Source organism: Micropterus dolomieu, linkage group LG08 (genome assembly GCF_021292245.1).
Source record: "Micropterus dolomieu isolate WLL.071019.BEF.003 ecotype Adirondacks linkage group LG08, ASM2129224v1, whole genome shotgun sequence".
Classification (NCBI taxonomy): Eukaryota; Metazoa; Chordata; class Actinopteri; order Centrarchiformes; family Centrarchidae; genus Micropterus; species Micropterus dolomieu.
In genome coordinates this window covers 21,445,526-21,467,969 of record NC_060157.1, presented here as the reverse complement: position 1 = coordinate 21,467,969, position 22,444 = coordinate 21,445,526, and the positions used below count along the sequence as shown (strand labels likewise).

At 41.7% G+C, this 22,444-nt stretch overlaps 3 protein-coding genes across 6 annotated transcripts in view; 1 reads left to right on the top strand and 2 right to left on the bottom strand.

Moving 5' to 3' along the window:
• The window catches only part of LOC123975312 (forkhead box protein J3-like), a 69,925-nt gene extending 69,077 nt beyond the window's left edge, over nt 1-848 (bottom strand). The window contains exon 1 of the mRNA XM_046056694.1: nt 747-848. The gene's annotated coding sequence lies outside the window, so the exon portion shown is untranslated. The remainder of the gene's footprint in view (nt 1-746) is intronic.
• A 234-nt stretch (nt 849-1,082) lies between these two features.
• On the top strand, nt 1,083-16,922 carry rimkla (ribosomal modification protein rimK-like family member A). The gene is made up of 5 exons (XM_046056721.1): nt 1,083-2,085; nt 9,540-9,770; nt 11,419-11,505; nt 12,809-13,012; nt 13,857-16,922. The coding sequence occupies exons 1-5, from the start codon at nt 1,923-1,925 to the stop codon at nt 14,375-14,377; spliced, it is 1,206 nt and encodes a 401-aa protein (XP_045912677.1). The 5' UTR covers nt 1,083-1,922; the 3' UTR covers nt 14,378-16,922.
• A 1,716-nt stretch (nt 16,923-18,638) lies between these two features.
• Nucleotides 18,639-22,444, bottom strand: part of zmynd12 (zinc finger, MYND-type containing 12) — a 10,812-nt gene continuing 7,006 nt past the window's right edge. For 2 of the 4 annotated variants that reach the window (XM_046056722.1, XM_046056723.1), the window contains exon 8: nt 18,639-18,906. In XM_046056722.1, coding sequence (XP_045912678.1) covers nt 18,775-18,906 — 132 coding nt within the window. In that variant the 3' untranslated portion in view covers nt 18,639-18,774. The remainder of the gene's footprint in view (nt 18,907-22,444) is intronic. The other 2 variants (XR_006826033.1, XR_006826034.1) reach the window with 1 other exon arrangement.

Genomic DNA, 22,444 nt, shown 5'->3' with positions numbered 1-22,444 from the left:
TGTAGTGTTCCAGGACCTTGAACCATATGTTGATGTGACATCCTAAAAATATTACAAAATAAATTGTTTTCGTGTTCCAAAAATATAACCTAGGCTATATATAATGGACTACACTATACTACTCACTTGTTTTATTACTGTTTGACTTACTTTTATACGGGTTTTTTGTGTTTTGGAAGCGGATATATAACGTTGCCATGGAGTTAGTGGTGGTCTTTTAGCCTATATTTTCTACATAGGCTATCGGCAAATTAGCCCCATTAATGTGCCGAATTAGTTCTTAGCAGTTTTTGTTTGCACTGTAGCCATGGATGTACAGACATCTATCACTGGATTACTATGATACTGAACAAAACTTGGTGATGATTCTCAGGCAAAATTAGGAGTTCTAAGCAGCGTCTTTTTAAAGCGGGGTTATGGATGTTATTTGTGATGGACATCGGAGGTAACGATATCCTCAGGAATTGCACACCTCTCTGAATCTGAAAATATGTGTATCATGTCTGTGTAATCTGGTTTGGCTATGTTACCCCCAGCCCCAACAATATTCGTACAGTAGCCTACAGCCCTTTGCAGAGGGAAGAGAAAGAGAAGTGGGTCACTCGCCTAATTTCGCACCATTATCCAGCGTTCTACTGAGCCGACACACTGAATGCCACTACTAAACAGTGGCCACGCTCAAAATACAACATATAACAGAAGAAAAGAAAAGGAAGATGGGTAGTAAGTTTGGCTTGTGTGATGACCTTGTTTCATCTCCTGCCACTTCGGCATGGAAACAACGCTGTCGGTTTTCGCCAAACCTCCTTGCACAGTCTGGTCTTAACCGGTTCGGATAGTGCGCGGTCTCGTGCGCACTGCAGACTCCACGCACTGATTCAGCACTCCGCGCGCCTTTACCAGACCCGCCCACCCTATTCTGTTAAGCCTCCCTCATTGGTTAGGGAAGTCGCGCCTCGCCCACACCTTCCGCGTGCTGTTTGGACAATGAGAGAGTTTACGAGTTGAGATTGGCAGGTGTTGTGCCGAGTTCTGCCTGCCCCCCGAGAATTTCATGCCCATCGCGGGAGCACGCACAGCTAAAGTGAAAACGATGACGACTCTAAACGTTCATATAATATAGACTTGAGATCATTTATCATCCCACAAAAGTGATCATACCGTTTTCAAACAGTACTTTGCCTTAGAAACCATTACAACCTTTGGTTAGTTTTCACGTTAGCTGCGCGCGCCCCCGCGAGGGGGATGCAGCTCTCGGCGGACAGAACTCCGCGCAACACCTGCCTCGGTTTCTGTGCACGGCTCGTGCGGGACTGGAGTTGTAAACGAAGCGCGTGCGCCTTTCAGCACCAGTACCTCGTGGATAGCAGCCAACGGAGCAGAGAGGATTGTCGTTGTGGGTTAGCTTATTGTAACAAACCGGCGACTTAGCGGTTTGCAACGCCGTACAGCCGCTGCGATTGCGGGAAAACTTCATTGGTAGTTCTGAGTCGGAGAGGGGAAGCTGTAAAGCGACACAGCTTGAGCTTTGTTTGCCCCTGTGGGCCTCTCGGTCGAAGGAGACACGTTTCTGCGGGGAAACATACCGGTTTCGACTCGCTTGCGTCGAATTTGCGCGGTCTGGATTCAACTAACTGCGCCCCGGGAAGACTAAATGGCTGCATACGAAGGGAAACAAAGGTGATATAGAACATTATTCGTCCTAGCCGGTTCGGTCCAGATAAAGGTCGCCCCGTGGTCCGGTTTTAGCTACATTACAGCCTGCTCGCACCACTAGCCGCCGAGGTCTCCATTGTGTGAGCATCGCCGTGCTATTCCACTGCCGCCCGCCCTCCGGATCACTCTCTCCGCACACCTGCCGCCTCCTACAGCTACAACTGGGTTTTTTAACCTTCTTTTTTTTTAAATCCACGCATCCAAAAATGTGTTCTCGAGTCTGGTTCGTGACCGACCGGCGCATCAGCCAGGAGTATCCTCAAGTGCAGATCCTCCGGGCACTGAAGGAGCACTGCGCCGACGAGGATGTTGAATTCCGCTCTCTTCTCATGGACCAAATCGTGTTAACGATCAGCGAGGGACAATTAGGTAACTATCCCCTGATTAATCAAAGCAGCACATGTCTTCATCATCATTTTTGATCAACATGGGTTACACAAAGCTAATGGCAGGCGGTTAACGTTATTGTTTGGGGAGTAACGTTACACTGCCGTAAAGCAGGGAGAAGGGCTAGCCCGGTCTGCCTGCTAGCAAGGAAGCGAAGTGTAACCACAGCCGTGACCGCCTAACCTACTTTCTAGCTAAACAGACTGCCTCCATGCTCCCTCCACACGGAGGGGATGCTTGATTAAATGTCGCTGAATACGGTGCAATCCCAACAATGCAGAGGGAGATAATATGTATTTAACGTTAAGCGCCAAAGCTACTGGGGGATCGTTTTTTGATATTGCAGAAGCCGAGGAATTAGCGCACAGGCATGTGTTGGTTGTTCACATTTAATGGTGAAAACAGATGGAGCTGGTGTACTTGGAGCACATTGGGTCGCTCTGAGGTTGAAGCTTTAGGTTTTATAACATGCTCTCACATGTTAACCTCATTTTTTCTTCATGTGGAAACCTAGCAGCAGAGACAAGGACACGCATGGGAAGTTTAACATACATAAGATAAGATATACCTGTATTGAGTAAATGAGTAAATTCAGAAAGAGTCGCAAGTAGATCAGTCGAATTTGAGTGATGACATATTTAATCAAATGTTAAAGGTAATAGTTTGATGTACAACAGGTATGACCAGCACCCAAAGTGCTGTGCCAGGTTTTCTGTACTTTATGCTACTTAAATTATCTCATGATCATTAATCAATCTTTTGTGGTCATTTTGGTACTGCTTTGTCTAGAATACATTGTTTGTGTTCTGCCTGTTATGACATGGCAACATTTTGCAGCACTGACTCATGAGGCCTTGTTAAAGTGATGGTAACAGTGGGAACTCTCATCAAACAGACACACATGGAATTAGTCAAGGCAGTGTGAAGTGGGGCCATGTAACCAGATGAGAGGCCTGTAGCACTCAATTAACACACAAAGGCGTAAACTGGGATTGGCAGAGGCCAGATAGTTGGAAGAGAATGTGGGATGAATAGCAGTGAGATATGTCTGCACGTCCCTCGCAGACAACCTACTGTTCATATTTTCAGATTCAGGTCTACTGAACTGTACAGCTCAGTCATGCCAAAGCTTTATTCTCAACATGGGGTTTCGAATGCCACCAGTGGAGTTTAAAGTGAACGGCATGGGATTTAAGAAATTACATGTTATTTCTGTACTGTACAATAGTACAGCCAAATTAATATTTACAAACAGAAATAAATCCTTGAGTTGGCTATGTGTGGCATTCATACAGAATACCTACCACATGAAAATTACATTAAAATGCAGTTTTTGCTACCATGGCTAGATAATCCAACCTAAACAATAGGCTAATCTGTAATGTCATAAACTGCTAAATGCATCTAGGAGACACCTTGAAAATTAGAGCATATTAGCCAGTGCAGATAGGTAGATATACAGCTGTCTAGACATGTACCTTCCCTAGATACACACAACTGGAGCAGGGCAGTTGGCATGACCTGTAATCCACGCTGGTCCCAAGTCTGCATACAGTAAATGTCTTCTGAGCCTTGGCTTGACATCACAGATTAACAGCAGGTGGACAGATTGGCCACGCTGTGGGCTTGCTACACAGGAAGCCATACAGTACACACACTGGCTGGGACCTTGAGGTGCTTACTGGCCCTGTACTCCGAGCATTACATGCACCTTTTATCTAGCCTACAATATGAATTAGCTACACTTCATTTGCACCTAGACTACAGAAACCCTGTAGCCTGCAGAAATAGAAATTGGCAGTTTGACCTCATGTGGATTAGCATAAGCACGAAGGACCAGAGGCCATAAACAAGTTAAGGCAGTCCTGGAATTTAAGATCATTAGGAAATACAACTGAGACGGTGAGGAAGTGAACGTTTTTGCAATCCTCATTGTTTCTGGCATTGGAAGCACAAGTGGTATTTACCCATAATGTGATCAATAATGCTCTTGTGGTCACTGACCACCTCTTTAAGTGGTTAAAGTTATTCACCACTACTCTCCAATTGTCTCGGGTGTATTTGCAGTTGAATAAAAAGTGAATAAATGTGGTATTTGCACTTCATGTGATGAATTTGAAGCCATTTCTTAAACGTATAAAACAACAATTTTGTGAGTGTGTAAAAGGGAACATTTTGTCCAAAAATGAATAAATGATGTTTCAAAGTAAACATGCATTAACAGCCTAAAGCAAAAAAATTTCTTGCACTTTTTTAGGGCAGGTCAGACTGCATTTGCAACCTTCAACCGACAACACCTTCACGGCTTGGTATTTCTCTTAGCTCATTTGTGTGTTCTCAAGTCAGGTTGAGAGCCACGTTCCACAATGAAGTTGATCAGTACAATGTGTCCCCAGGAGGAGAAATGAGTACATGTCCACACAAACACACCCCATTATGTTTTAATAACTAAAGATGACCCCTCACATAAGACAGCCAAATCCAGCATTCAGCTTGCTAGAGGCATTTCACATCTCATGATTTGTGCTGTGAGGCGTTTTGACAGAGACCGGATATGAATTGATGTTACCATCCTTTGTGAGCCCATGCGCATGCCAGTGGGCACACTTTTACTCCAAAGATGATAAATGCAACACTCCTATGTCAGAGTGTGGGTCAGCATCAGCAAACATGTGGTTGAGATACTGTAAATGCCAATCCTTGTTTGGTTATTTCTTAAGCACTCACTCCCCATTTCATGAGAAATGAGACTATATGATGATCAGCAATATGGCATAGTTTTTCTTGATCTATATCTACAAGCTGTTGTCTGTTACAGGTGGGGAAAAAAGTTAGTTCATGCCATAAATTAGGGATATTTTATGTGTCTTGATCACAGCAGTAACTTCCCATATGCCACTGTTGTTTTCCCCACAATTTAGTTTCTTTGTTGCAAAGTTACACAGTACACTTTATAAATGCTTAGCAAACATATGTTCAAACATATAAGTGTAGTGTACAGTCTGTTTGGGCTTTGACTTTGAGTCATAGCAGCAAATGAAGAGGCAGAACAGGTGTATTTGCATTTTATTGGTGTTACCGAAGAGAGGCTCTGACGTATCACTCGTTTCAACAGGCAGGGATACATTTTTTAAACTGACGGCAATGTTGCGACACCCTGAAAAAAAAAAAAAAATTGTTGTTGTACCTGACCCCATTGCAGGGGTGGCGATGGAGCAATGGATAAGACTATGCCTTTGGTGTGAGAGACCCGGGTTCAATCCCCCACTGTGACCCATCCACCAATGTGTCCCTGAGCAAGACACTTAACCCCAAATTGCTCCAGAGGCGTGCGATTTCTGATATATATAGCAATTGTAAGTCGCTTTGGATAAAAGCGTCAGCTTAATGAATAAATGTAAATGTATTCCCAGAATGTATAATAAAGCATATCATCAGTAGGGCATGAACATCTTTCCAACGGATATATATATATGTGTGTGTGTGTGTGTGTGTGTATGCATAAAAGCATTTGTCTTTGGCTACTTCAGCTTTGCTAATTACAAATGGAACAATGTCCGCTCTATGATTACTGGACTCTAAATCTTCATAATTCATGGTGCTGTGTGATTTTGCGTCATGTAAAAACTATGTTGGGAGTGGACTGCAGGTGACCACAAATGTTATTGAAAGAATAAAGATGCATATTTCTTCTGATTTATTTTCCATCATGCCACAAATGGCAAAGGGAAGTAATGCTCTTATCAGGTCAGAAAGTTGACAGCAGCCTCCAGCCAAAAAACTCCATGTGAAAGAAACATCAGTTAAAATAGCATGTTGAAACATCCTCATATGACGATGCTAAAGCTCATTTGAAATGTAGTACACAGTTAATTTTTAAATACTGCCCAGTCCTAAACCAGACACACAAAAGATGACCCTGTAAATTATAATAAGGATTGTATGGGTTTGACCTATTGAAATGTGTTTGTTGAGCCGTTTACATATCTAGGCCAAATAATTTTGGTCTCTCATGGTATGTCCCTGCTGCCTCAAGTTCAAGTACTGTAAATGGCAAAGTAGCTGTCAGCTATAATGTACTCAGGCTAACTCACAGCGGATATGCAGGTTTAAATGGCCCCTGTGCTCAATGAACAAAAGATTTTTTTGCTTGGCCTCACCATAGGCCTACAGTATATATGTTTTTGTCAGATGTGTTACTGATGACAGATATGCAAACAGACCATTGACCGCATTGTTAGCCCCAAACGATACCAGAAGAAACTGCGGGGGAACCTGCTGGCCCATCAAGCTAATTTAGAAAGGATACCCAGACTGAGACTGCAATCACGGCTGGCAGGACCCACCAGTCAGACATTGGCACAGTGTTTGTCGGCATCGCCTGCTTTGTGACGTTGCAGCGGTATGCATAGAATGCTTGTTATGCTTGTTAGCTTTGTCAGGCCGATTGAAAATGGGACCCGCATAAACAGTCTGTTTGAAGCCTCCAAACATTACGGTTTATCATAGAGGTAAAACATGTATCCCATCAGTTAACTGTAAACAGGCCATAACCCCGACTAAATGTAGACATTATCACAAAAAAACCCTATGTTGCCTTTGTTGTATGCCGAAATGGTCAGGATGGTTTCTGAATGTTTTTGCAGCGGTCACATGACGGCAGTGCAGTGCACACGAACACTCGCTCAAATGAATAGGACTGATTCATCTCGCTGCCTCATTGGTCTCTGTTTGGTTCCCCTGGAGATGGAGACGAGCACCGTGAACAGTGAATACTGTCTGTCAAAAAGCATGAGACCACATCCCCTGACACTTCCCACTGTAACACCACTCGCAGTGCTCTCAATAGCTGCACAATAAGAGCAGTGTGTGAGAGTGTTGAATAGGGCTGGAGAGACAGTGAGAAGGAAGAGGAGGAGAAAAAGGGAGGGGCGGCAGTCTTTGTCGCTTCGTACGCCTTTTTTCATGCGCCTCTATTTCCCCCTCTCCTCCCTCCCTCCCCCTGTGCTAAGGCTACAAGACATCCCTGACCTTTTCTGCCTGCTCCCTTTCTTCTTGGTCCCCCTCACCTGTCTATGCACAGAATGACCCTAAAACATGTGTTCGTCTCACCCACAATGTGTGCATAATGCACACTATACAGGCCTATATCGTACATAGCCGTCTTATCTGTTATTACATGTGCAGCAACCATCAAGCTTAATATGGTTAATATGGCCTCTGATGATCTCAGCCTGTGGCGCTATTGTGAGCCTCCAGACTCTAAGATGGCTGAAATTCAGGTCACCGTAGAGGTGAAGCGCTGTGCCAGTGACAAATGCGTCTCCTCCCCTCTTTACTGCACATATATGTGCATACCCACATGTACACGCAGGTTTTGTTGTCACCCAATCTGTTCTCCCTGATGAGCTGTTGGGTCACATCGCCTGCCTGTCTCCCATTTCCTCGTCTCATCCAGGGTAACAAAGTAATACCAGTCACCAGAAAGATTCTGCCAAACCTTTGGCTATGGCTGGTGAATTTGCCATCTGTGTATGGCAAATATCAAGCCAATATTCTGTTATTTCAGAATGTATTTCTGTTCTGCAGATTCAGATAGCTGTTGATAGAGACTGGAGATGGCCAGTGAATTTTGAAATTTGCTGGCCTGCTTTTTGAAGGAAAGTTAATGTACTATATCACACCAACTTCATTCCCGCCATCAAACTATACAAGCTTCTCTTTGTCAAGTCTCTGCTGTTTTCCATGGCTTATACATGCTGTGCTGAATTGAATGGCTGATAAGTGACCTATTCAGATGTGTTCAGTGAGCCTGTTGTATTTACTTGGCCTACATTTGCATGATAAATGTGGTGTCAGGCTGAGACACTCAAAACCAGCCTTATTCCCTGTTTATACTTCCATTAACATGCATCTCGGGTGATCCAATCAAACGTGGGCAGCTCCAAGTACGTCTTTTCACACCTTGCATTAGAATGCGACTGGAGTGACTACTTGTGATTGGATCTTACTTTGCTGCTCTATATGTAAATTAACACGTACATGATTTCCATTTGCAAAGACCAAATATGTTGCCGCTTTTAACCTGAATTTGATGAATTTATTGTTTATCAGACAACAAATGAGACAAGAATTAGGCTGGAAAAACGATAGACGCTGCCGGAGTAGAGGGTTTCTGGGGGGTTATGCTGTAGACAAACACACCTTTTTATAATTTCATTCACCATATTTTATTGAGAATATATTTTCTGGTTTTCCCTCAAATGACCCCCGACTGCTCTGCCTCAACTCTGTCATTTACGGAGTTTCGTGATGAACAGATAGCTTTACTTGTTGTTAACCTGCTGCTTACTGTACCTGCTGTTCAGTTAGCCATGCAGCTACTCTTATTAGCTTTAAAGCTGTACTTAGAGCTGTCAACATGTGAATCAGATTGCGTGTTAATGCCAGGTGTAAACAGGGATTCAGTTTGACTTTCAATAAAACATGAAACTTTCACTAGTCACTAGATGACACAGATTTTGCGATGTGACAGGATCAAAAATTACCACCAATTCCTATAGCGGACTAGAACGTTGTCAAAATATCTACACATTTTGAAAGCCCTGAACTAAACAAATATTTTGTAACATAAAATAGAAGTGTTTCTAATCATGCTTTTCTCCCTGATGTGGGTTCATGTGTGACTAAATTCAAGATTTGCACCCTTGGGGTTTCAAACATCTCTCCCTACCCCACTGCCCTACATTGACTGTATAGTGTCAGCAAATCAGCAAGGACATCTCTTTCTCAGTCAAAGACGGCACTGTCTCAAAATGCAGAGGGGCTGAAAGCACTGCATGGGGACTGTACTGTATATAGATATGGTCAGTGTGTAAGTAATCGTATCAGCTGGCAAAGCGGGTTCCAAATTCATGACTTAGCACCACCAGCCTTGGAGCTGGCTGCCTCTGCCTGGTCCTGTAACCCGGCCAACTCCTAGTCAGAGCTGTGGGTGACGACTGGAGCAGTGTTCTTAAACCGTCTCCGTTTGAGGAGTAAACTTTTCCACCAGTAAATGATAGCTTCCAAATCTCACCAACCATGTTCACAATGTTTCCAGCTATGGTAAATATGATTTTTAGGATGTAATGATGGCTATAAACAATGATGCCTTACTTTCTTACGTGGCAAGTGGACCAGTTGTTGGCTGACGGCTGTGGTTCCATAAGTGCCAGAAGCAGACTGGATAGGAGTAAGTTCTTAGCGGTGGCTCAGAGTTGTATTGAGTGCTCTGAAAAACTCATTACGTGTTAGAGGTTTAGGTGCAACGTTTTTATTTAAATAATTTGTATACCCCCAGGCTGACAACCAAATACATTATTTCAAGGGTTTTTGTTTATTAATGGTCTTCTTGTTTCCACCCTCTGTTCTCCAACCACCACATCACCCTCCAGGTCTGCGAGTGGAGCAGGAATTGGTGACATCTTATCCGCAGGTGGTGGTGGTACGGGTGCCCACGCCCTGGGTGCAGTCAGATAGTGACATCACTGTGCTGCGCCACCTGGAGAAGATGGGCTGTCGGCTGATCAACCGTCCCCAGGCCATACTTAACTGTGTCAACAAGTTCTGGACCTTTCAGGAGCTGGCCGGCCATGGGGTGCCTCTCCCGGACACTTTCTCCTACGGTAAATATTTGAGCTTTATCTTTTTCCCAGTATTGATGTATTGTGTACACGTACTGTAAGATTGTGTGCTTCTATGATCAAGAAGTCGGTTTAATGTGATATGAATGTGATACAACTGGCTTTATTAAAACTTCCCGGTGTGTGAACAACAAAGAGGCCTGCAGCCCTTGAGTTGGATGATGCTGAGCCAATGCTACATTGTCCCTTATGTAGAGCTCTTGTGACTCTGCAGACTGAATGTAGACTGAAATTCCTTGAACAAAGTGCATAAAATAAGTGTTACACACAAATGCCCAAATGAACAAAGAAAGACACCCTAACTCAAATCAAGGTTTCTATCGCAGCACCCGCTGGACAACAGTGCCACACACCCAGTCCACCCAGCTTAAGAAGTATAAATTGTTGCACACATTAGTTTCTTAATAAACTGTTTCCATCATGATTTGTGTTTACTAAATCTTGTATGGACAGCTCTTGATGCTTAGGCAGTTTTAGTATTTTAGTCCAATTAAGTGAGTAAACATACGCTATTTATTATGGGAAACACAATATATGTAAATATTGTCTATAAGTTTATTTAAAAAACTATGGGAATATAACTGCATCATCTGTACCCAAATGGATGTTAGCATAAACACCAGCACTGCTGTGTCATGTATTTTATGTTTTTTTTTTGGCATTTTAATCACATTAGTTGCACACAGGCTTTAGCCCCCATGTGTCTGTATAACAGATTAATAAGCCATCAGTAAGACAATCATAACTCCACTGCAAATACTTAAACAACAGAGAGAAAGACAAAGGCTGATAACCAACACCACACAATTGTTTCTGTTTCCCAAAAATCCACAGTACTGTGTAGCTGAAAAAGAAGGATACAGACGGAGAAAGAAAGAGAGAGGAGGGGGTGTTTGGCCTACATTCCATTCGTCTCTCTGCACAGTAGGCCGGGCGGTGCATGCAGAGCGGCTGGAGAGCTTATGTAACACCACCCCAATGCCCCCCACCCCCCTCATGATTTTTCAAAATAAAACATGCCATTGCCTCCCTCCTACTCTCCACCTTGGCAGCTTATGATGGGGTTGGACCCACATTTGCTCTCCAGTCCCTCTCCCCCTCTGCTCCGTCTGTTCTTTCTCCCGCTCACTAAAAAACACACGTGAATCTGTGCATCTGGAAAAAGCCATGTGACAGCATAGTTCACATCTGTTCCCAAGACCAGACAGGAAATCAAAGATGGAGAGAGACAGGGAGACGGAGAGCGAGGGGAAAGAAGTTATTAACGCCTCCATTTTTCATTATTTTTACACTCCTTGAGCCAAAGCAGAGAAAGCACATCTGTTGCTACAAGCTGCCTTTTCTGAATCAATGTCAGATATGGTCAGCTGCTTCACACAAATGCATCCTTCAGTGCCTGCTCTGTTCCAAACTCATGAATCAAGCAGCGCAATAAGTATGAGTTTAGGACAACACTCCTACAGCCGTGTGTGTTTTGAGTCACCGCTGTTGCCATAGCAACAGGCTACAGTCCCCCACCACCATCCTGCTCAATCGGCTGTAATGTGTGAACTATGCTATCAAAGACAATTAAATATATCTGACACCACTGTGTGCTGCTTTGTGTTTGTGTGCATGGGTGTTTTCCCAGGAGGGCACGACAACTTCCGTAAGATGATTGACGAGGCAGAGCCATTGGGCTACCCTGTGGTGGTGAAGAACGCACGTGGCCATAGAGGTAAGACCATCAGTGTTATTTCCTGTCGCCAGCTCTGTTCACTACACCACACCTCAGAAATCTGTACACTGCAGGCACATGATGGCAACTCAGTCCACCCTTTATATGAAATTCATTGAGAGGGTGTTATATGATTAGGACTGTGGTGCTGCAACAAACACAAAACACAAGCTTGTTAATGCTTACGCTATGGCTGCTAGGTTAATCATTTTTGTTGGGACCTTACAAATTTATCCTGATTTCCCCTTTTTTGCTCGAAGTCCCAGGGGGTTTGTGTGGGAAGTTTTTAGCCTCGCCATTAACATTGTGCTTCCAAGAGATAAGCCCCAGTGTCTGCTGACCCATTAGCCCATGTCCTTTTCAGAGTTATTGACACTTGACTGGGTCTGCCATTGTGTGAAGGAATAACAATGGACCTCAGCTAGCCCAGGATGCCATCACAGCGCATTGTCAGGGAAAGCAGTCGTTGGTCAGTCACTAACGTGGGCCTTTTTATGGAGTTTGGTGTCCCAAGGGTTGCTTTCTTCCCCTCAGTGGTTGACCATTGACATTGGCTGAAGTCCAGCTTGTCTTCCTTCTCATGAGTAAATATAAAGGGTTGTTTCAAAATCAAATCATTGGTATTAATTGGTCAATACTTACTTGATCCCACATTTAAATTTCATGTGCCCTACCTGGCCAGTTGTTAGGGATTCGAAATATTGTAATTTACAACATAGTGAATGGCTTTGGGTGCACATTGTCTAAGCACTGTTTTTGTATCAGCAAAACAAAGTAGTCATGTGTCATACAGGACCATGATTCCCTTTTCTTTTCTTGTTTTTGACTTGTGAAGTGTTACATCATGCCTGCTACTGTCCATCTTCACAATGTTAACTAAGGGATTGCCTTGTCATCTTGTTCGGATTGTCACTTTCACACAATGTGCACATATACACACAGCAGAAACAGGGGTCAGAGGGCTTGACAACCAGGAGACGGAGCCAAGGGGTGCTAATTAAAATCGGCGTCTTCTATCCTGTGTGAGAAGCAATTCTGTGGCTGCTAGGAGGAGAACCCTGTCCATTATATGAGAAACGGGAACTGGCATGAGAGTCGGTCAGCAGAAGCAGCGTCTTGTCAGCAAAACTCTTGAGGAAGTTATCCAACCTCAACTAATATTACACAAATCTCAGACCCTGCAACCATCTTATTCATGTATACAAATCATGTTGATATAAAGCGGTGTAGTTGTCCTGACAGCCTGAAAAACTACCTCATCTTTCCTTCCCCTCTTCATCTTAAATCTCCTTCCCTCTCCCAGGCAAGGCCGTGTTCCTGGCACGGGACAAACACCACCTGACAGATCTGTGCCACTTGATCCGCCACGACACCCCCTACCTGTTTCAGGAGTATGTCAAGGAGTCGCACGGCCGGGATGTGCGGGTGGTCCTGGTGGGCGGCCGTGTCATCGGCTCAATGCTACGTTGCTCCACTGATGGTCGCATGCAGAGCAACTGCTCCCTGGGTAGGCAGATGCCCAAGAGTCAACGATGACGCACTGAATTACTGCTACTATTGAACACAACCACTCACATATGGTCATTACAGTTACCAATAATACCAGTACTACTACACTGTAACTTCCTAAGTTTGCAAGACTAGTCTATTTTCAATGAGGCTACTTTTTGAACTGATCATATGAGATTTGTCTTGAGTTGCCTTGAGTCTTATATCTAGTCGTGTGGTTAAATGACCCCACTGTTCTTGGAGAACCAAAGCTGTTTTGGTTATTATGAAGATTTAAGACAGGACAGTTTTAAGAGACCAAGGTTTTTTAGACATATAAAAGTAATAGCCAGGCTTTAATCATTAACAAAGGCCTTTTAGTAAAACAATGACTGTGTTGGATTTCGTTCAGCCACATTTAAGGGTTGTATGTAATAACTATATATGAGGGCAATATTTAACAGTCTTATCAAGTTTTTGATCAAGTGTAATGCTCTATAAGCCAGTTTTGGGATACAGCGGCAAATTCTGAATCTACCCTGGAGACATCAAGTGACACAGCTTTCCAGCTGACGAGACTGACTGTCAATGTCAGAGCATGAGCACTAGTCGAGGCTGTAATGCGTTGTGACATATTTAGGACATCAGTCATCAGATTATTCTGCATTTGTGTAACAGATCATGTGGACTCTAGGTGGATCAGATGTGGTATTTGATTCTATGATACTAAAATAAATACTTCTTAAATCAAACTATATATATTTTTAAAGATTGCTCTTGTTTGTTTTTAAATCTGGATGGTAAAGTGAATTAATGATTGTGGTGGGTATTAACCAGCTTGATGTCTCTCTCTGGATTGTTAGGTGGCGTAGGTATGATGTGCCCACTGAGCGAGCAGGGCAAGCAGCTGGCCATAGAGGTGTCTAACATCCTTGGCATGGATGTGTGTGGCATTGACCTCCTGCAGCTCAATGATGGCTCATTTGTGGTCTGCGAGGCCAATGCCAATGTGGGCTTCATTGCCTTCGACCAGGCCTGTGGCATGGATGTTGCAGGCATCGTCGCTGACTACGCCTTGTCAATGCTCCCCAGCCGCCTCACCCGCAAGATGTCCCTGCTGTCCGTCGTGTCGAGTACCAGTGAGACCAGCAGCGAGCCGGAGGTTTGCCCTGTGCCTGCTGGCGGCGGCTCACTACCCGAGGCCGTCTGCAACATGAGCGTTGGTTCTACTTCCAGCGAGAGTGACCCGGAGCTGGCTGAGCCCTCCCAGTCCTCACCCCGTCAGTCCACAGCCCCCACTCTGCCTGATCTCCCTGACCTCCCCGATCCAGCCTACAACTTCAACACCCTCCTTGCCAATGAGATCAAGTTATTGACTGAGTGAGATTCAAGCGGCTTCATGCACACACACAAATACATAACACGCATACCTGTACGCATGGCAACTGACATTCCTTTTCAAAACACATATCGATCCAAAAACCATTAAAACATAGGATGTTAAATGCAAAATCAAGAGCAGAGAAAAACCCCAAACACACTTGCAGACAAAATTACGGACACAACCACAGAAATACAAACACCAAAACAAGAGCCATCTCCTACTAACTCCCTGGAAAAAAACACCACAGATCTGAGGCTGCTCCCCTGACTCTCTTCGCTTTGCCCCTCTACTCCCAGACAGCAAACCCCACTATCCAAACCTAGCTTACACTGCAGCGTGGTGGCGAGAGTGGGATATACTGCCAATAATGACCTCTCCTAGCCTTTTTGCAAAATTGTGATGGTGACAGATCTTTTCCGGTGGGTATGTGATACCTATAAAGGCATCCACCGGCCATATTCTTATCCTTAAAACACAATAACATTATTTAAGGGAGAATCTACAGTATGTTGTCATAAAAGGGGGGTTTCCTGCTGAGATTGTAGTCAGGTTTGGTGGATTGGAGGTGAAATGAAGTGTTTGTTGTTGTTTGTTTTGTTTTTTCAAATGATTAGCTCCTTCGGAGAGGAATACATTCTCATGCTAGGTACATTATACTGTCAGTTCCAATGTAGCAATGTAGTGCACCTATCAAGGACACAGAACAGAATAGAGACCATCCTGCAGCAACTGGAGATGGAGGGACCTCAAGTCAAATTTACTGCTATTCCAAATAACTGAAATGAGAGGTGAATTCACTACATGACAATAGTATGCTGTAAATCCAGCTAAAACAGATTGTATACAAAATGTTTTTTTTAACCAGGTTACCGCGACACAACTCTCCTCTAATTAAAATCAAATTTTTTTGAATGAGTGATATTGAAATGTAGCTGGAGCTGCTACATTGACAGTGAATAACAGGCTGACTTTGTGGTGTCACAGTGATTTACCTTTCATGCGTAAATAAAATATTATTAACCCAGAGTGCATACACATAGCACCAGAAAATCATCCTGGGTGCTAACACGGTGTCCATAATCAATACTCTGTTCACTGTGAATGAAGCAGGCTAATGTAAATGTACGCAAAACTGCAACCAAAACCTGTCCAAGGTAGTACAAATAACAAAAAGCAGTTTTGTTTAAGAGTCACAACCTGTAATATAAAAATGAATTGAGTGCCATTACTTGATTTTTATTAATTTTATTTTACATTCCTACATAGCTTGTTTGATTAATCTTACCAGCAGCAGCAGTCTGCTGCTTTTTAAAATCCATTCATTGTCTAGCACTTTATAATAAACAGACGCATTTTTTTTTTCTCACTCACATTTAAGAAACATGAGACAGAGTGTGAAAGCTGCGTCTACATCTGTGAACAAAATATACCTCAAAACAGTGACTTCTCAGTCACTGCCATAGGATGACATATTCAAACATACAGTACATATCAGCCAGGATCCTTGTGGTTTTCAAATGGCCCCTGATATACCAGGTGTTCCTTCCCTTTATGTCTACGATCTAAAAAGATAGTTGTGTGAGATAAACAGATAGTTGTGTATTCTTTTTTTTAAATTTCTTTTTAGCTTTTTTGTAAATATTAAGGTAGTAAATTAGCTTCCGTTCATACTAGTATCCAGCTGATGAAACTAGAAACAGCTGAAATAACTACCAACATTGAAACCTTCATAAGCTATTGTGGACAACCATATTTGTACAGACCTGAAACACTGAAAGGTTGAAACTGAAATTTGGTGCTAATATTTCTGGATTTGGTTAGATGTGATTTCTCAGTCATATGATTTGTAGATTATACTCTTATTGTTTTCAACTTGTTTTTTGATAATAAAAAAATAAAAATGAAGTATCCTAACCCACAAACAATGTTGGCATGATGTACAAATAAAAAATGGAAACTATATTTTTGCAATGTTACTTTTTCTTTCCTTAGAAAAGAAAGGAAAAATAAATCCAGGGATTTCAGTGGCCAAGAGCTTATTGCTTAAGGTTTTTGTTCCTGTTGATTTACCTCCTGTGCACCTTCTGAAATAACTATCAACATAAAGGTAGGGTATGCTGGGGTAAATGCCATTCATTAAGAATAATTTGCAGCTCTGATCAAAAGCACAAATATAAAAACCTAGGTTGTTCCATGTAGTGTCAATGTTTTTAGGCTCATAAACCGTTCTGTTGCACACAACTCAGGGAAGCAGCCTGGATCTCACCCATGACCCCCAAAGGCACATCATATATCCATCCGAGATAGAGACATGTCAAAAACATAATACATCCTACAGGCAGACAAAAAAATACACAAACAACATTGAAAAAAAGGTTGTAAACTACAGTATAAAACAAAGCGGTGTATACCATGGTTAACATGCACTTTTTTCCTTGCTTGTTTTTATATTGTTCCTTGTTTTCTTCCTAATTTATGGTATTTTTAAAGACAAAGTGGTTTGTGTGCACTAATATTGTCTCAATAAAGTGAAACCGCTGTGAAACTTGATTTTTATTTTCCTTTTTTGTGGGCCGAATTTACTAACCGACTGGAATTGAATGGGCCTGCATGAGGGTGCCAAATCTATACCTGCCAGACAACAGGAAAGACGGCTTATATTTTAAGTCTGCTATCAAGTGATCACAGTGGCTCCACTAAGAGAATAACACCATTTACACTACTGTGATGTTGTCCGGAATCTATATAATCAAAGTATCTGACGAACAAACTGTGAAATCCGCTGATGTCCACGCTCCTGACGTGCGAGGGTCCGGTGGACTTTATCGTCAAAAAGTCACATCCCAGCCTAAAGGTGTATGTGGGTGATCTATCTCCAGTTGTTACCCCCCACCCTTATTTGTTTGAAGTCTTCGTCTGTATTGAAGCCTGTGTCATTCTACGTTGTATACATAAGTGTAAATCAAAGATCACAAATCCTTTCAAGACATTAAAAAGACAGCCAGAAGTTCCTTTCTCAGTCACAGTCCCTGTTCTTTAAATCTGTAGTTTATACGTCGTCCATACGCAGACACCGCACATCCAGCCATTGAAGGTTTTACTCTGCCCTGACAACTTCCAAAATGCCTTTTTCATTGTCAGTGGGAGCACTGATTCGAGAATCATAGTTGAGTCAGGGTCTCAGTTCAGGTGGGTTTCTTTCTGCTTCGTCTTTATATATCAGTGGACATGACACAATGGATACAAGGCATGGAAGCTACTGAAAGAAATGGATACTGCATGCTAGTAACACAAGGAAGGAAGAAAAAAAAATGTGCGTAAATGATGAAAGATCAAACGTGTATTGGCCTATGTGGTGCTTAGTCAGCCAGGAACAAACATGTCGGGACCTCTGGACTAGTCACTGTGTACAACAACACAAGAGAGCACAGGGTTACTATTTAATTCCAAACTGCTGCTAATGTATATTTGGCTCAAAAATTAAAAAGGGAATATGTGGAAAGTGTTTTCTGTGTTTTGCTGCCTCTCAACAGAAAAATGAATCTGAATGCCAAAAAAACAAACACTTTGTTGTATAATTCAGTACTGATAACACTACTAGTGAGATGATTTTAAAAGTGATTCTTTGTTTTGATATAATGAATAAATGTTTCAGAATTGTATAATATGTGTAGGATTTCACGGCAGTTGTCAGGTTCGTTTTAAATCCACGTGTTTAAAACGAACCTGAGGTTTGCTCAAAGGTTTACAATACACTTTGGTTTGCAGGAGGATAATGCAATGTTTATGCTTCAGTGAAATAATTCAGCTGTCTGTTGATGATATATAAACAACAGAAATCTTATCTTTAATTCTATCTGCATATGGTGAATTGATGTAAAGATGCTGGACTGCAAGGTATGAAATAAGCAAAACATTGCATAAAAAGGATTTTGGCAAATGCCCTCACCATTATTCTGTTTGGTATCATTCTGACAGTGTTACAAACTGGAATCCCAAAACCATGTAATTCACAAATGTGCAAAATGATGTAAATATATATCCCTCTTCTTTTTTTTTTTAGATTAAAATAAAGATGAGTCATTCAAAACCAATGCAAATGTGTCTCCTCCTCCTCATTTGTTTTGTTTAGAGATATGAAACTCAGTACAAATGTTCTTTTTTTTTTCTGTCCTTCAATATTTTTTATGATTAATATTATCTGCTTACAATACAAATTCATAACATCTGGATAAAACTTAAATGACACAACCATAAGCGCTTTACTCCTAAACTTTTTATTTATTACCAATTCAGTGGTTTCTACACTTATATGGGTAAATCAGTGTGGGGCAAAATGAATATGTCCCAATGGAGTAGATCCCCAAGCAGAGGGATGGCCACGGCAGGTATGGTGACTAGACAGCACCCGGATGTGGTTCTGCCTGCAGACTCTGCACCAGCCGCAGCAGGCCCTGGATGGGCTCTGCCAGGTCATGGTTTGGTATCAGCTGGCTGGCCTGCAGGGCTGTGTTGCCAAATCCCAGGGCCTGGCACGCAAACACAAACGGAAACAAACACAGCAGCTGCAGCTGTTAGACTCTCTGGGGAGAGCAAAGCGGACTTATATAATAATATCACTGAAAATTGGACTGCAACCCAGTAGAGCTAACTTATCCCACTTTATCCTTTTGATAACCTGATTTGACTAGACTGTCCATTATAGTTTGTAATTGAGAGAAAATGAGGATATGAAAGTATTGTTTGATACTGTTGATAAAACCATGCATGCTTAGATGGAAACATACCAAGGTCAATGTGGAATTTGTTGACTTTTGCAGTGGCATAAATGGAATTCCTGTCGTTTCTTTGCGTCTGTGAACAGCTGGGAGTGTGCATTTTATATGTGTTAGTCGTGTATTTGTGGTTTTGGTGTTATCCAGCCACAGTTTGCTTGCCAGTGAATACATGGCTGATACACTAAGTCATAGGCTCTCTTATCTAATGTTTCTTCCATCCTTTTCAACAACATCTTTAATCACAGATAAATGTGAAAGAATCAAACAACAACAAATCCTACTGATGACAACTGTATATTCTTACAATGATGCACTTTTCAAAACACAGCGCTACCACTGCAGCCCACAGTGAAGCTATGATGTGGACAAGAACATGGGCAGTAGTCGAACTACAACCAAAACTTTTTTACTTTGTAGTTTGCTAAAGATAAGGAAAATGAGACAGAACTGAATGGTATTTGTGGCTGGGTGGCACAGAGTGTGAGCAAATCATCCTTCGACCAGGGTACCCTGACACACACACCACACAAACATGTCAGGAAGCATAGAGTCCCTCTAAGTCTGAGGACACTTTGTTATAGCTGACTAAACACACTGATCTCCCTGTGGGGGAAGACTAGCAAAATGTGGAGATCAAAGATATTCTTCAATCAGTTGGAACGGCCTTCAGGCTAGTTAACTTAAAATTAGAACGCAACTTCTGCCTAGATGTAAGAAGCATGTGCAGTAAAAAAAAACCCAAAATACTTTCCCAAGGAAATGGTCTGGTACCGCAGATGGACTCCTTAACACGTCAGGAGTAAAATTGTTCATCTCTGACCTATTTTACTTATTGTGTCACCCATCTGTTCCCTCTGCCAAGGACAAGAGACAAGAGGAATAACAAGAAGACATAACACAAAGTGGCAGAAACCTTGAAAAAGAGCCACCTCAGCCCCTGCCTGAAGAAAGCATTTTGAATCAAGGATTTTATCATCAAGCATAATCTTAATTTAATGTTTTTAACTGAAACACAAGTTATGTTCATAAGGAAAAGGTGGAGCTCATAAGAAAGAGGTGGATTTGCCATTTTGTTTAATGATTCCCTCCAACGCAAGAATTTCTCTCTCTTCAGTTGACTTCCTTATAATCAGCTTGTAGATGATTTCAATACTAAAACTGCAAATGTTATTGATGTCATTAAACCCACTAAAGTGGAGGTGGTCTCTGATAAGAAAAGATCTCAATGGAGAAATGCCACACTGGTATGAACAGAAAAGAGTGTTGAAAGGCTGAACACAGGTGGCAAGAAACAAATCTCCAGGTTCATAATGACATCTATAAAGAGAGACATTGCATTTGTAATTTACAACTGAGAAATGCAAGGAGGTCCTTCTTCTCTGACATCATGGCCAAAAACAATAATAATGCACGTGCCTTGTTTGCTACTGTCAACACTCTCTGAACTTCTACCTACAAGGCCTGGAATTTGCTTCCTTCAATGACAAATTCAGAGAATTAGACAAGCAATCTGTGCCTCAGCATCAGGCACAGGATATTGGTCGTCCCTGTGTCAATGTAAAATCAATTTCAAATGACACAATTTGATCTGATCAACCATAGAAAAATAAAGGACATTATACAACACCTGCAATCCTCCTCCTGCTGCCTTGATATAAACAGGGTTTTTCAAAAATGCTTCTAATTGCATGGCCTAAGACGTTCTACAAATTGTAAACTTCAGGCACAATTTTATCATATAAGTAAACTTGTCTTTCAACAGCTGAACAACTTCTTGTGTCAGGATTTGGTCCGTATGTCTGTTCGCTTTGTCCGTGTGCCTACTTGTTCCTGGTTTATTTTGGTAACTGTATGTGTTAGGTGTTCGTCTTATGCTTGTTTCCTGTCTGCTTGATAACCTAATGTGTTCCACCTGTTTTGTTCCCCCTTCTGCTTGTGTGGGACTCAATTCAATTCAATTCAATTTAAATTAGCTTTATTGGCATGAATGTGTAACAACAATATTGCCAAAAGCATCATACAAACTATCAATCAACCCCATACATTTCATTAAACAAGTAATTAAAGCGTAAAGTAATCAAGGCATATGTGTGTTTGTTAAAAAAATGAAAAGTATATTAAAAGTTAAAATAATTAAATAAAACGGTAAGCGTGTATGTGTGTGTGTGTGTTAAAAAAATAAAAATATATTAAAAATAAATAAATAAATAAAACATAAGGTGTGTGTGTTGTTAAAAAAATAAAAATATATTAAAAATTAAAATAAATAAATAAAACAATAAGTGTGTGTGTGTATGTTAAAAAAATTAAAATATATTAAAAATAAAATTACAATTATTTATCAGTCTGAGGTTCCACTGGTTGTCCTCACTTCATGGCATGAGGAGATATATTTTGCAGCAATTATTTCACATTTGGGCATTTCTCCCAGTAAATAGGGGAGTTTCTGTGTGTCTGATGTGAATTCGAATTCAGGGTATATATGGGAAATGTTTGCAAAGTGTTTTTGTCTTAGTGTTTTAAATTTGGGGCATGAGGTTAGAAAGTGTAGCTCTGTCTCTACCTGTCCCCTGTCACACTGGGAGCAGAGTCTCTCCTCTGACCCTTTTCTATGGCCAGGCTGTGTTCACTCAGTCTGTATGTTGTCAACATTTGCCTTAGTTTAGGACATTTTATTGTACTCAGGTAATTTGCCAGTGTGAATTCTCTTTTTAGGGTCAGATAACATTGTAATTTACTTTGTGTTTTGGTTGTTTCTTTCCAGCATTGAATATATTTTTCTTTCTGCTTGTTGATAATTTGGCTTGGTCTGCTTGAGTTGGTGTTGCTGTCCTGAGGCTGTTGGGGACTCGTTACTGCAGAGAGCCTCAGGACCAGCTGGCTGAGGGGACTCTTCTCTGGTTTCAGCTCCTGGTATGTTAGGGCTTTGTGATGATATGTCTGGGGGTTAACTGATTTAAGTGATTGTAAAATTTAAGTGATCTTTTCTGTATTTTTAGTAAGAGGGGCCGAGCTCTGCTCTGCACAGGTTATTTGGTGTTCTTCTCTGCACCTGCAGGATGCTCTTACAGAACTCAGTATGGAAAGATTCTATGATTGTTTTGTCAAATTATTAAGTTTTGGCCCACAAATTTCGCTACTATATAGAATTATTGTTTCTAGTACAAATTGGAAAGTTTTAAGCCAGATTTCAATTGGAATATAGATTTTAATGTTTCTTTTTATTGCATAGAAAGCTCTCCTTGCTTTGTCCCTCAGATCTTTCACAGCCATGTTGAAGTTCCCTGTG